Source organism: Nilaparvata lugens, chromosome 2, assembly GCF_014356525.2.
Source record: "Nilaparvata lugens isolate BPH chromosome 2, ASM1435652v1, whole genome shotgun sequence".
In the NCBI taxonomy this organism is placed as follows: Eukaryota; Metazoa; Arthropoda; class Insecta; order Hemiptera; family Delphacidae; genus Nilaparvata; species Nilaparvata lugens.
Window position 1 is genome coordinate 3,188,252 of NC_052505.1, and position 14,638 is coordinate 3,202,889.

General features: G+C 35.8%; 1 protein-coding gene across 1 annotated transcript in view; it reads left to right on the plus strand.

Moving 5' to 3' along the window:
• Positions 1-14,638, plus strand: part of LOC111056054 (leucine-rich repeat serine/threonine-protein kinase 1) — a 236,411-nt gene that overhangs the window by 145,816 nt on the left and 75,957 nt on the right. Inside the window, 5 exon segments of the mRNA XM_039420334.1 lie at positions 865-974; positions 3,640-3,779; positions 4,800-5,024; positions 10,801-10,923; positions 14,513-14,638. The exon segment at positions 14,513-14,638 is cut by the window's right edge and continues 65 nt beyond it. Coding sequence (XP_039276268.1) covers positions 865-974; positions 3,640-3,779; positions 4,800-5,024; positions 10,801-10,923; positions 14,513-14,638 — 724 coding nt within the window.

Consider the following 14,638-nt stretch of genomic DNA (forward strand, 5'->3'; position numbering starts at 1 on the left):
GACCTTGGCAATCTTCTTGGATTTGTCAAAAGCCTTTGACACGGTTCCACACAACAACTTATTCATCAAACTAGATAAAATGGGAATTAGAGGAATCGCCCTTGATCTAATACAAACTAGTTGAAGAATTTAATGTGATGACTGTAAGGCAATTGTACTTGAAAAATTTAGCAAAATATATTATAAAGTATAAAAACAAATTTTTATTAAATGATATAGTTCAATATGATTTTAAACAAAATACAACCTATAAATATAAAATTTATAAAACAAAACTAACAGTAGTTAGAAGACAGCTCATTTATATAAGTACAAGATTCATAAATGAGTTGCCTTTTGATCTGGAAGCAAAAATTAATTACAAAATACTAAAAAATTGGATAAGAGAAAACTATTTCTTTTCAATTGAAAGCATTATCTAGTTTTTTAAAAACATATTTTTAAGCGTGGATTATTATTTTCTCTATTATTGTATAAAACTAGGAAACAACCAATGTAACTAGCTGATTGCAACTCTCACCAGCGGGCAAGGCTGGATTCCTTTTGCTGGTGATGCCGGATTACCATTGAGAAGTATCTAATTATGACTTTGGTATTATTTATGCTTAATTTTTATTTTAATTATTTTATACTTTTGATTATAAAATTAAGTATTTTCTTTTATTATGTTTTGAATATGTATTTATTGTATGGCAAATAAATGATTTGATTTGATTTGAAATAGCTCGTCTAAATCTAACATCGCATATAACAATCAATCTATTTGACTATTCTCTTGTCCTATTTTATTTTGCTGTCTGGTCGATTTTACTGTGACCGCACTTGTCATGAATTTCTATAGTAATCTACCTATTTTTTCAACAGGCAAGAGCGCCGAATTCTCCGGTTGTGATAGTAGGAACTCACTATGACATGATGAGAGAAAACTACCCCGCTTCTCGTTCTGAAGATCTGCAGCAACTCATTAGAGATAAGTAAGTTATGAGATGAACTCTTCACATTTTTTTACAACTCAAACTTTCAACAGTAAAAACATAACCTATTTTTACTTTCCTTGCCCTATTACCATAGGTAAGGAAAGTATTGCTTTCCGAAAAAAATTAAGATACCCCAATTTCTAAATTTCTATACGTTTCAAGGTCCCCTGAGTCCAAAAAACTGGTTTTTGGGTATTGGTCTGTATGTGTGTGTGTGTGTTGTGTGTGTGTGTGTGTGTGTGTGTGTGTGTGTATGAGTGTGTGTGCGTCTGTGTACACGATATCTCATCTCCCAATTAACGGAATGACTTGAAATTTGGAACTTAAGGTCCTTTCACTATAAGGATCCGACACGAACAATTTCGATCAAATGCAATTCAAGATGGCGGCTAAAATGGCGAAAATGTTGTCAAAAACAGGGTTTTTCGTGATTTTCTCGGAAACGGCTCCAACGATTTTGATCAAATTCATACCTAAAATAGTCATCGATAAGCTCTATCAACTGCCACAAGTCTCATATCTGTAAAAATTTCAGGAGCTCCGCCCCGTCAATGCAGATAGATTTCCAATTATCAGGCTTCAGATACAATTGAAACAAAAAAAATCAAGTGGAGTAGATTGAGCATGAAAATCTCTACAATTAATGTTCAGTAACATTTTCACCTAAAATTGAAAATAGGATTTAAATTCGAGAAAATGTGATTATTTAATTGCAAATTATTGTTGATTCTATTAAATCATTCACTATGAAGAGATAGCAGACCTCATGTGTGTCTCCAGCGTTATTGCCCTGTCACCAGCTGGCTCAAATATTTGAATAGTAGACTTGAGATGCGCAGGAACACTAGCGTTAGGTGATCAATTTTCATAACGGCAAGGAAAGTTGTGTGAGTGCGCCACACCAGATTTTTGACATGATATTCATTATCAAAATTGGGAATAGAAGAGCTTTGGGCCTGTTGTTATTTCCTAATAATATTCATATGATTTGTAATTGTATACACAAATAAATAAATAAACGCATTCAATGTTTAATTTCTTTTAATATTATGAATTCAAGAATATTGTAAATTGTAAAAAATAATATATAAAAAATATCGCATGGTATAGCGCGTTTATGTTCCAATCTTCACTGGTAACTCAAGCCGTTAGTCCCTGTGCCGGTTGCACAAAAGCCGGTTAAATTTAACCGTGATTAGTTTCACGAGAACCAATCAGAGAAGCCGTCTCATCGAAAAGGCCTTCTCTGATTGGTTCTCGTGAAATTAATCACGGTTAAAATTTGACCAGCTTTTGTGCAACCGGGCCCTAGTAGTTCTTTATCGTGAAGCTTTGTGACGCTGGTAGGCTCTCAATACTGTGCCGTTCTCATACTCTCACCCGGTCAAAACAGTAATAATAGACAGTAGTCGACAGTAATCGGCTTCAGTCGACAAATAATCGGGGTGAAATTTGCAACATAACGAGCTTTAGGTTGGGATATCTTCTTATGCCATCTTCTCTTTATGATGATTGATTGATTGATTGATTGATTTTTATTATGACGTGCTTGGTCTCGATAGACCCGTTGCACTAAACAACAGTACAATACAAAACAAGTAAACAAGATACAACAGTATTCAAATGAACAAGAATATAAGTATTACAAATAAAAACAGTTAACTGTTGGAAGTTAAAATAGAATTAAATTAGATAATATAAATTGAGATAATTATAAGTAGATAATAAAGATCATGTTATGAAAAAGAGAGAGCAGAGAATGAAATAAGGGGAAAAAAGTAAGAGAGATGAGAAAGTAGAAGAAGAAGAGAAATTGAAGAAATGATATGAATATGAATCAATTCAATTCTTGTTTACACCTGCTTCTGAGCCAATTCAATAAATATGATTTATAAATGTTATTTAATTAATGAAAATTCATGAATACATTAATGATGAGGCTGATGTGTGTTGATTGAAAAGTTTAATAATAATACTGAGGGTGAAGCCCACATAAGCTCTTTGGCTTGTGCGTGGGTAATCGGTTAGATTAGATTAGATTTCTTTATTTATGTATGTTACAATAATATTACTGGTTTATACACTAATTTACATTAAATGACGATAATACTAATTATTCAACGAATTTTACAAAGTATAAAAAATTAATCAATGAGAATAAAGATTAAAAGCAATTAGAATAACGATAATATAAAATATTGTAATGTAACTTCATAAATCGGCGGTGTTTCAACAAATAATTGTCGGTTCTTTAAGAGGGATATAAAATGGTATCCTTCCCCATCAACACACGACCGGGTGTGAGTGAGAGGAATGATGATGAGAGATGAAGACTACTTTTTAGGTAGTCGGGACCGACGAATTATCGTCTCCTCCGAGAGACGGGGTGGCCGTATCTATGTGATTGTGCTGTGTTCAAAAACTTTTTACCCCGGTCGAGATTCGAGAACTCGGGTTCTCTTGATTACTAGACCGGCGCGTTATCACTTACTCCAACGAGCTACCCAAATATGCTAGTTATGTTAAAATATGTTTGTATTTAATAATTGTATTTTTCAATTGACGATGCCTATTGTGAACTTGTTCCATTTAATAACAAATAGAGATTTTGTATTCTTGTATTCTTAGTTTACTCTTCATTAATAAGATTTTCTTGTTTCAGGTTTATCAACGTTGTTGACGCGGAAAAATGCGGTCTACCAAGAGTGCTGGATACTATTGAAGTCAGTTGCAAAACACGGCACAATATAAAACTGCTTTGTAATCTTATTTACGATACTGCGTTCAGTTTGCGACCTCCAGGTAAAATATTCACTTTTTAATAAATTATTTTGATGACTGTTAAGCTACGTACATTGGGCAAGTTTTCTTGAATTCATGTTGTTCTAAAGTTTAAGTTGAACGGGCGATTTTGAAAAGTAGAAGTCAAATGTTTTTATGAACAAAAGAACATTCCAATTCTAATGAGATACATTGGTTGATGTAAGTATTGAATAACATAGGCCCACTGTGTAATAAAAGAGTAAAGCGAATATTTTTCAAAATCCTCCTTTATTTTGTATACTACAATAATTTACTAATTAAAAGATTCTGAGAACGAACCTAATAAATAACTTACTACAACTAAATCAATCGCACTAAAAACTTTGAAATTTTCATTGCGTCAAAAACATAACCCACAAACAAGCAAGGAAATTAGTTTGCATTTAGAAGATTTAAATGTAGGCTGTATGACTTGTTTTTGGTTATCACCTGTATAATTGGTTTTAACACGAAATTATTCAATTCTTATCATTGTATTATTTATAAGAAGCATTACTATAATATTTATTATATAGGTAAATATTTTTTTCCATTTTTCAGTATTGCTATAGGCTACTTCGTACTGTTTGCTTTATGAACTCACAGCTAGCGCACAAGTTTAACTTTGCTGGCTGTGCCAAATCATTTAGATCTATTATAATTTACATTTTTATTATGCATTTTATATCTATCATTCATGTTTTGTAACTATGTAATTTTGGCGAAATAAACATTCTTATCTTATCTTATCTAAATTGATCGAACCAGTCTTTTGACCGTGTTCAAATAATTTGATCGCCCGTTCAGCGGCAGTGAAACTTAACCATTGGTTTGACCGTGGTTGAACGTAAATGGTGTTGGTGCAACGAATTATTTCTGATTTGATCAGCTGATAGACTTTAACCATGTTCAAATGCCTTGACCAAGGTTGGTGAAACGGGGCAGTAGAGTTGTAATAATATAAAGGGTAGGCTACTTGAACATTTTTATCGTGTTTTAATTATGGAAATTGTTTGGCAGGTAGTAAAGAGCTGCTACTAGAACAGCGAGTACCGGCCAGCTACCTGGCCCTGGAGGATGTGGTAAGTCAGGTGGCTTCCGAACGCCGCCAGAAGGGCATCGATCCGGTGCTAAGTGCCGAACAGTATCGCGCCGTCGTCTGGGCCGAGATGCAGTACCGCTATCAGCGCTCCTTCCGGGATGCCGCCGAACTTCATCAGGCCACACTTTTCCTGCATGATAACGGTTAGAGCTATTTATTTGTTTCTAAAATAAGGAACAAGCCGCAAGCGTTTTTAGGCGGTTTTTCATTCGACAACCAAATCAGCTAATCGGAGAGCTTCATGTCCTGCCCACCGACTCTAAATACGCCCTCCGACTCTAAATACGCCCACCGTCGTCTGAATACGCCCACCGACTCTAAATACGCCCACCGTCGTCTGAATACGCCCACCGTCGTCTGAATACGCCCACCGACTCTAAATACGCCCACCGTCGTCTGAATACGCTTGTAAAAACGCTCAATATGGCCTCGTCCTAAGCCACATGAAGCGTTTCCTGAGGCGTTTTTGCTCTGAAGGCGGAAGAGTCGGCAAGGCAGGAAGCTCCCCGATTGGCTGATTATTAGCTGATCCCTAACACTAACCCAATCATCTGGTAATCAGCCAATCGGAGAGCTTCCCGCCCTACCAGCTCGTCCGCAAAAACGCCTGACAAAACACTCCATGAGGCTTGGCCCTTAGAATCTTTATTGGCCATTTTACAAACAGAGTTGCAGTAGGCTTCGTAAACTTGATACATACCGTAATCAATTCAGTTCAATTCAATTCAGTTTATTTCCAAAAACATATTACACGAATAAGAAATACAATATACAACATATTTTGGAATCCCCCTACTAGACTATCCATCTGTGTGTAGGGGGGGAGTTCCACTTTATACATAATAAGCTAAATCTGCTCATAGAAGTAAATAATAAAGAATACACTTATATTATGGATGTATTATTAATATTCTGATTATAAAATAGATAATATATGTGCTGATGTATATTTAAGAATGAGTATGTAGGAATATGTATGTAGGAATAAGTATACTTAATACCTTGATTGATAAAAGAATAAATAAAGAAGAAATAACAATATTTTTTTGAAGACCGCAGTGGCAGGGATTCCAGAAATTCTCAGAAGAGAGAATGAAAAAAAAACATAAACCAGAAAGGCAAAACAGTCAAATCGGTTATATCAATGATAAAATAAATACCAATCAATTGTCTGGAAACCTTGAAGTCGTGTTGGTCACCAAGCATAACGAGATTGGAGTAGTTCTTCTAATCAAACAAATATTTACACTATCGAGTCCCACAAGGGTCAGTTCTGGAGCCTTTGCTCTTCCTTATTTCAATAAATGACCTTTATTACTCAGTGAATGGTGGTGTTCTTCTTTTTGCCGAGCATGATAGTATTGAGTCTGTAGAGAGCTGTATGATAGTGCTTCCCAGTGGTTTAGTGCAAATAGACTGGCCCTCAATGATGATATGACTCAGGAGCTAGTCTTTAGTCTCAATCCCCAGAATTCCGCCACAGATACTGTGAAACTGTTGGGGTTTTCCCTGGACAGTAAGTTGACGTAGGAGACTCATGTAGATCAACTATGCATGAGGCTCAGTAGGGTTGTGTTCTTGTTGAGGAGGCTTGTGGATTGTGTGCCTGACACTTTTGTGCGTCAGGCATACTTTGCCTTTTTTTCAGAGCCATGGAACAATCCTATGGCGACATGTGACCAGTGTGGATAGGGTCCTGTTGCTGCAGAAGCGAGCGGTTAACCTAGCGCCGCAGTGCAGGATGGTTTCTCACAGCTTGGCGTTGTTGTCATTTGAGATGGGTGTCTGGCTTGGAAGTGTTTCGGCCGCATTGCAGGATGACTGTTAACAGTTGCCGGAAGATCAACAGCTGGGTTTTTTCGTTATTTTTCGTGATAGAGAAATTCTGATTGCAGATTCGTTCTCAGCGACCCCAAGTTTAGCCTGAAGGCTCAGAATGTCAACAATATTTTTAAATAGTTAAAAATAATCATGAAAAGTCATTAATATGGTAGTACACCACGTTTCTGGAAACTTTTTACTGGTGACTGGAGTTATTATTGACACACAAAAATAAAAATAGTCGTGAGAAAGAAAACTGCTGATGAATGCGAATAAGACCGTCACTCCATTGTTCTACTGTCTCGGCTGCTTGGCTGAGCCTGGCTGGAGGGATCAAATAACCGACTGGATTGATCTTTCGTCTGTCCGCCAGGCGGAACTACGCCGACCATTGCTGGGTGGAAGATGTTACTGCGGCCGCTCGCATTCCCACCAACGTTGCTATTACTTGCTGTCTCAGCGCCTAGTCCGAGTCAGACAAGCATCCAGCCTGCACTGCGGAGCTAGGTTTAGGGTTGTGGTGAGGGCTGGAAGGATTGATCATTGTAAGCCACTGTTCATCTGGTTGAAAGTGATGACAGTCTTCAATCTCTATATATATGAGTGCTTGACGTTTGTGAAGAAAAATCTAGATTCATTCACTTTAGCTAATGAAATTCATGGTCATGTAACAAGGAGAAACCAGAATATATTCCAGTTAAGAGTCAGATTGGAGCAAGCAAGTAGAAGCTTTCCCTCATCTGGTATTAGGTATTTTAATATGCTACCTAACGAAATAAGAAGCCTTGTGACTTTCAATAGAAGGTTGAAGTCATGGTTGATCTCCAACCCCTTCTATTCTATTGATGAATTCAGGGAGGCCAACCTCAATTCGATGATTGCCAGCTCATCTGTACAGTAATTATTTTATCTACCTATTATATTCGCAAGTTAACCACTTTACGTTTTTAGGCTATATTAATTTCATCTCTAAGGATTAAAACTTGAGTATTTTGCATGTATTATTATATCTCTAAGTTTAGTGCATCTGTGATAATAATTTAAGTTGATAATTGTAATAATATGACTTATCTGTAATGACCTAGCCTAATGTACTTGATGTATTTTTTTGGCTGAAACAAATCATTGAATCATAGGTAAATCATGAAAACAAACAGTGGCTAGAGTTGTAGCCGAACGGGTTGGTCTAGTCTCTAGTTGTAAGGTGTGTTAGAATTGCTAGCACCGCCTGGTTCGTGGTTCGAAAGTTTTATATTGGACTGAGTCATTGTCAATATTGTAGAACCGTTCCATAATCAAATAAAAACACAAATATGTTGTCAAATTCTACACTGTTTTATTTGGTACACGACCATGGTTTTGTGACCACACCGGTCATATTTTCAAACTGACTGAAAATGTGACCGGTGTGGTCACGAAACCACGGTCGTATACCAAATAAAACCGTGTAGAATTTGACAACATATTTGTGTTTTTATTCAATTAGTTTTATATTGTTTTTATTAATATTTTTAAGTATTCTGATTTTAAAGAGTATCCAAGGTTAAATAAAAATCTCACTTATAGTCGTAGATTGTAAGGCTATTCACCTCAGAACCTTATTCAAATATCAATCTTATTTTCTATAAGTTTGACTATGTATTGAATATCTTCCTTACAATCCCTATTCAGTGTTCAATTCGGTGTTGAGTTCATAAACCTGATCTTCTGTTCTATTATACAGTAGAAACTCTATATAACTTGAGCTTGTATTATAATGTCACATTAATACTGTATTTCCCAGTAATCAGTGATGATTTTGTGAAATATTCTTATTTGATTTGTTTATCAACTTATCTAAATTAAAAATTCATGATTTATATAATATATTTTGGACAGAAAATTGGACAAAACTTATGAAGTAATAAACATAACCTATTTCTGTAGGCTACTATTTCTATTAAAGTTTGTGAAAGTTTTGGGCTTCAAGCCTTTTGTTCCTTTCCCAATCATTCATAATGGCCCATATGAATAAAACCAGAGTAAATGCTCATGAGCAAAAGCATTGAGCATTAGGTTTTGCTCATGAGCAAAAGGTAGAAGCAAAAGCATTTGCTCATTTTGATATGAATAAGCTTTACCTTATACTCTTACCTTATGCTCCTGAACTCTGGAGCAAAAGCTCACGTATTTTAAAGATTTTTCATCAGCTGATTCGCTTTTGTAGCCTTAATTTGTATTTATAGCTCACGGAAGCGCTAAATATGCAAACAGGGGGCACCGCTTGTGTTTGCGTCGTCTGCTCTGTTTTCTATTTATGAATAGAGTTTTAGGTTAGTTTAGTTTAGAATTTTGAAATAATAGCGTGAAAAAATGTCATCTCTATAATAATCTTCAGCATATTCTTATAATATCAATAGCCTTCTTATAATCGTCTACACTCTCTTATTCTTAAATGCCTATTTCCTATTTTGTGATGGCTATCTTTATAACAGGTAGCTTTTGTATTTATTCTTTTGTAGGAATAATGGTGATATATATCATGGTTGAATCTAAAAAGAGTTTTATAGTTCTACACTATTGTTGTGATAGTATCTGGTATAGTTTCCTCTTCCTCATACGAATTAGTTGAGCCATTTTACCATGAGCAAAAGGTGATAAGCTGCTCTAGACTAGACTCACCTTTTTTGAAGCATTTGCTTCAAAAGTTGAGCAAATGCTCTAGTTTATTCATACAATTTTGAGCAAAAGCTTTTACTTTTGAGCAAAATGCTCAAACTATTTTTTTGATAAGTATGAGCGAAAGGTTTTGCTCACGTTCATTCATAGAAAATGAAGCAAATGCTCCATATTTTAGAAGTATGAGCAAATGCTCAACTTTATTCATATGGCCCAATGAGTTGAGAATGATATAGTATATATTAATGTATAAATAAATGAATACTACTGAGCTATGCTTGATTATGTAGCTCTTTTGTAATACAATGAATTCTATAAAAACACTTTATTTTTTATAAATAAAGGGTACTTCAAGATTTTTATATTGTTTTTATTACTTTCCTTGCCCCATTACCATAGGTAAGGAAAGTATTGCTTTCCGAAAAAAATTAAGGTACCCCAATTTCTAAATTTCTTTACGTTTCAAGGTCCCCTGAGTCCAAAAAACTGGATTTAGGGTATTGGTCTGTATGTGTGTGTGTGTGTGTATTTGCTGCGTACACATATTCGTGCTTCCAACCCGCACCGAGCACGCTCCTCCCTCGTACCGCCCTCGTACCACCATCGAACCACAGTCACACCGCCCACGCACCCATCATGAACGTTACGGAAGATGGTAGATCTTCTCGCGTTCCCCGGTCGAACCACTGTTGCTCGCCGGTCGATCATCAATCGCTCTGCTGGAGTGACTTTCGGTTGCGGAGCAGAGCGACAGTCTGTACGCACCTTATGAGTGTATGTGCGTCTGTGTACACGATATCTCATCTCCCAATTAACGGAATGACTTGAAATTTGGAACTTAAGGTCCTTCCACTATAAGGATCCGACACGAACAATTTCGATCAAATACAATTCAAGATGGCGGCTAAAACGGCGAAAATATTGTCAAAAACAGGGTTTTTCGTGATTTTCTCGGAAACGGCTCCAACGATTTTGATCAAATTCATACCTAAAATAGTCATCGATAAGCTCTATCAACTGCCACAAGTCCCATTTCAGGAGCTCCGCCCCATCATTGCAGATATATTCCCAATTATCAGGCTTCAGATACAATTGAAACAAAAAAAATCAAGTGGAGTAGATTGAGCATGAAAATCTCTACAATTAATGTTCAGTAACATTTTCACCTAAATTAGAAATAAGCTTTAAATTCGAGAAAATGTGATTATTCAATTGCAAATTATTGTTGATTCTATTAAATCATTCACTATGAAGAGATAGCAGACTTCATGTGTGTCTCCAGCGTTATTGCCCTGTCACCAGCTGGCTCAAATCTTTGAATAGTAGACTTGAGATGCGCGGGAACACTAGCGTCGGGTGATCAATTTTCATAACGGCAAGGAAAGTTGTGTGAGTGTGCCACACCAGATTTTTATTTTAATGAATTCTATTCTTCTCCAGGTGTGATGCTCCATTATGATGACGCAACTCTCAAAGACCTGTACTTTCTGGATCCTCAATGGCTGTGTGATATGTTGGCTCATGTAGTAACAATTCGAGAAATCAATCCGTTTGCTAGAACAGGTAGGTTCTTTTTCAAATTTCCAAACTGAAATGATGATTTGCAGATTATAATAGTTGTAAAAAATATGAAATATTCACTCTTATTAAATGAAAAAGACTAAGAAATTGTCAAAAAACCACAGATTTATTGATAGTTAGAAAGACCAGTTTCGGTTATTACACCATTGTCAATCTCTGATAATCTAAACTTCACAAAAAGTGAAATATATGACTTATCAAGTTGTATCTCTCATAGTCTTGAAATTGAAATTATCTTTATTCTTCTTCTTAGAAATTAATCAATATGAATAATTACCACAATATCAACTTCTCAACTACACAAAAAAGTGGAATATTCACTAAACCGGCCGTAAGAAATTGTCAAAAAACCACGGATTTATTGCTACTTAGAAAGACCGGTTTCGGTTATTACACCATTGTCAATCTCTGGAGTTTATCAGAGGTTAGCTGAGTTTATCAGAGATTGACAATGGTGTAATAACAGAAACCGGTCTTTCTAAGTAGCAATAAATCTGTGGTTTTTTGACAATTTCTTAGGGCCGGTTTATTGAATATTTCACTTTTTTGTGTAGTTGAGAAGTTGATATTGTGGTAATTATTCATATTGAATGAAAAAGACTAGGGGCCGGTTTCCGAGCTCGGGATTTAGCTAAGTCCTAGACTTTGAACATCCGGAGTCAGAAAATTGGCTTTCCAAAACGGGGCGTAGTCGCAGTCATTGTCAAAGTCACGTTTGAATTAAATTTCGAAAAACTAGAAAATTGAACACAAAATCAAATAAAGAGAAAATAGTGTAAAGTTTCAGCTATTTTGAATTATTTAGGAATGTCTAATTTCGTCAAGGAAAAACGTTTCCAATTATAGAGATGAGCAAAAAAAAAACTAGGACTACTGTTATAAAAGCTGCGACTACGCCTCATTTGGAAAACCAATTTTCTGACTCCAGCTGTTTAAAGTCTAGGACTTAGCTAAATCCCGAGCTCGGAAACCGGCCCCTAGTCTTTTTCATTCAATATGAATAATTACCACAATATCAACTTCTCAACTATACAAAAGTGAAATATTCTCTCACTGACTGGAGCATGCTTTCGAATCGTAGGTTATTTTTTAAAAAGTGTCCTATGTCAATAGTGATTTATATTTCAAGATTTTTATAATTTCATACATTAAAAATTCAGAAGAGGTCGACTTTCCTATTGCAATCTCTCATGTATAATTTTATATATTGTTCATTATGGTATGTCATTTGATTGTTCGTTTTTTTAAGTATCGAACATGATATGAATAAGGCCCTTTGCACACTGGCCCACCATGGAAGCGCTCCCACGGAAGCTTCCATGGAAGCGCCACCATCAAAATTTGATAGCATTGCACACTACAGCCACCACCACGCAGCCACCGATTGACTCATCACTCCAGTTCACTAGTTAACTCATGATCAGTTGAAGATTGGACGTGAAAAAAGCAGGACTATTAGCATATGTTGAATAATAATTAATAATGCTCAAGAAAAGTGGTTATATAACTAACCAAATTCATATTCTATGAGGTTATGTTTTTCAATGAAAAGATTTACCAGCTCCCTCCAAGAATTTTTCTTCACATCTCGGTCTGCATATAATTTTGAAGACATGTTCCATATAGCTGGTCTGCTTTCAACTTCAAGAATGAACTTTTCTGTATCAATTTTTAAAAAAATCAGCTGATAGTTGCAGTGATAGTAGTTTTAATTTTTCTGCTCAAAAATTTCAAGTTTATTTCAATATTATTGAAACTTTCGGATTGTTTAGTGTTATTTCCGGCTCTTATCAACCCTTCGAAATTCAAAATTCATCAGTCATATCTCGAATACGTATTCTCTGAGTGTTAATCTTTGGTGAAAACAGAAATTTTAAACTTAACCTCACTTTGGACTATTTATGTGCCAAAATCAAAGAATTGAAGAAGTTTTGGGCAATTGCCTGTTTCTCTTTCCAAATATCGTGTTTGTGACTGTTCTAATAAATAAATAAATTTGTTCACTATTCATTACGACGACTTCAACAGACAACTATTCTGAACTCGATTTGAATTGAAACTGAACTGGATATGGTTTTCTGGTGGCTGGTAGATGGTGGCTCTAGTGTACAATGACAGTTAATACTCAATGGTATGACGTGGTGGCGCGACAGTCTGGTGGCGACACAAAATCGGCGGCTCGAGCCACCACATTCCTGGAAGCTCGGCTGGTGACCGGTGGCTGGAGGCTCAGTGACAGATAAGAGACAATGCTACCACGTGGTGGCGCTTCCGTGGAAGCGCTTCCATTGTGGCTCAGTGTGCAAAGGGCGTAATTTCGGAAGTTGATTTATCAGGAACTGGTCTCTAATGAAGAATTACTCACTGGCTTAGATAGGAGACTAGCTAAAGCACTATCCAATGATAGGCGGCTTGAAGAACGTGGTTGGGTAATATTGTTTAGTATTGTGTAGTCCACCTTATAATGAAAGTGAAGAAAGGTGAGAGAACAGCCGACTCTCTGCCATGCCACTGCCTTCTATAGAATATACCTGATACAGGCAAATATGATTTTGTAATATCAAATGTTTATTCTTGTTTAAAAAAATCAATTATATTCTATCGCATAATAATATTATTATTGTCACTGTATAATAATCATTTCAAATATCCAATGAAAGCTATATAAATAAAACTAAGGACTTCTGCTACTGCAAATATTGACCAAAGAACTGAACAGCAGAAGGAAATTTGATGAATGAAACTGTCCAAAACTTGCACCCAGACCAATCTTTCATCTTTGATTATTATTGTCATGGTTTTTATTATTAGCGTATGGCTTTGAAAGGTGGGGAGACCCAAGGGTAGTTACACCTCGCCGTATATAGTCCAAAGTTCCCTAATGGGAAACCGGACACTAAGGTTATAGTCAGCACAATACTTTAAATTTACACTTTTCACTTCGGAATAGAGTTCATTTTGATGTTAAAAAGTCCAAACATACATTGTCATGGAGATGATTATCATGATAATGTCGATAATGATTATGATTATAATGATCGCATGATGATTATTTCATCATGGTGATGATTATGATTATCTTGAGATTACTATAGTGAGGTCCACGTTATAATGGTAGTGTCTGATTAGCAATGGTATTGTTATCCTTGTCTATCATTCAACAATGCAGATAGCGCTATCTCTGTCTCGCTTTGCTCTGTTGCCAGTTCGTCTTTTAACAATGTAGAATTGATAATTTACTTACAAAATATTTCATCTTAATTATGAAAATTCATTATGAAGTTATTGAAAAATATAATTGATCATTTTAAACGAGAATGAACAGTTAATATTCATCAATAAACCTGAATCAGCTACCGCCTATAGAAGGCATTGACAAGACAGAGGATCTGCAACGTTGTTCTACTATCTTTCTCTATTGCCATTACAACGTAGACCTTACTATAGATGCATGATACAGATCTGATAATATAGCTTGCAACGTGAAATATTTTGACTTTGCTCCGTCAAAAATTCACACTACTTTGTACTATAAAAACTAGTGTTCTATTTGTGACATTCTTGAATCTAGGTGTGATGAAACTAGACGACTTGAAGCACGTATTCAAATCGTCGAATCTGGGACCAGTGGATACGCGGGGCTACATTGTCAATCTGCTGAACAAATTCGAGGTGGCACTCACGTGGGACAACCGCA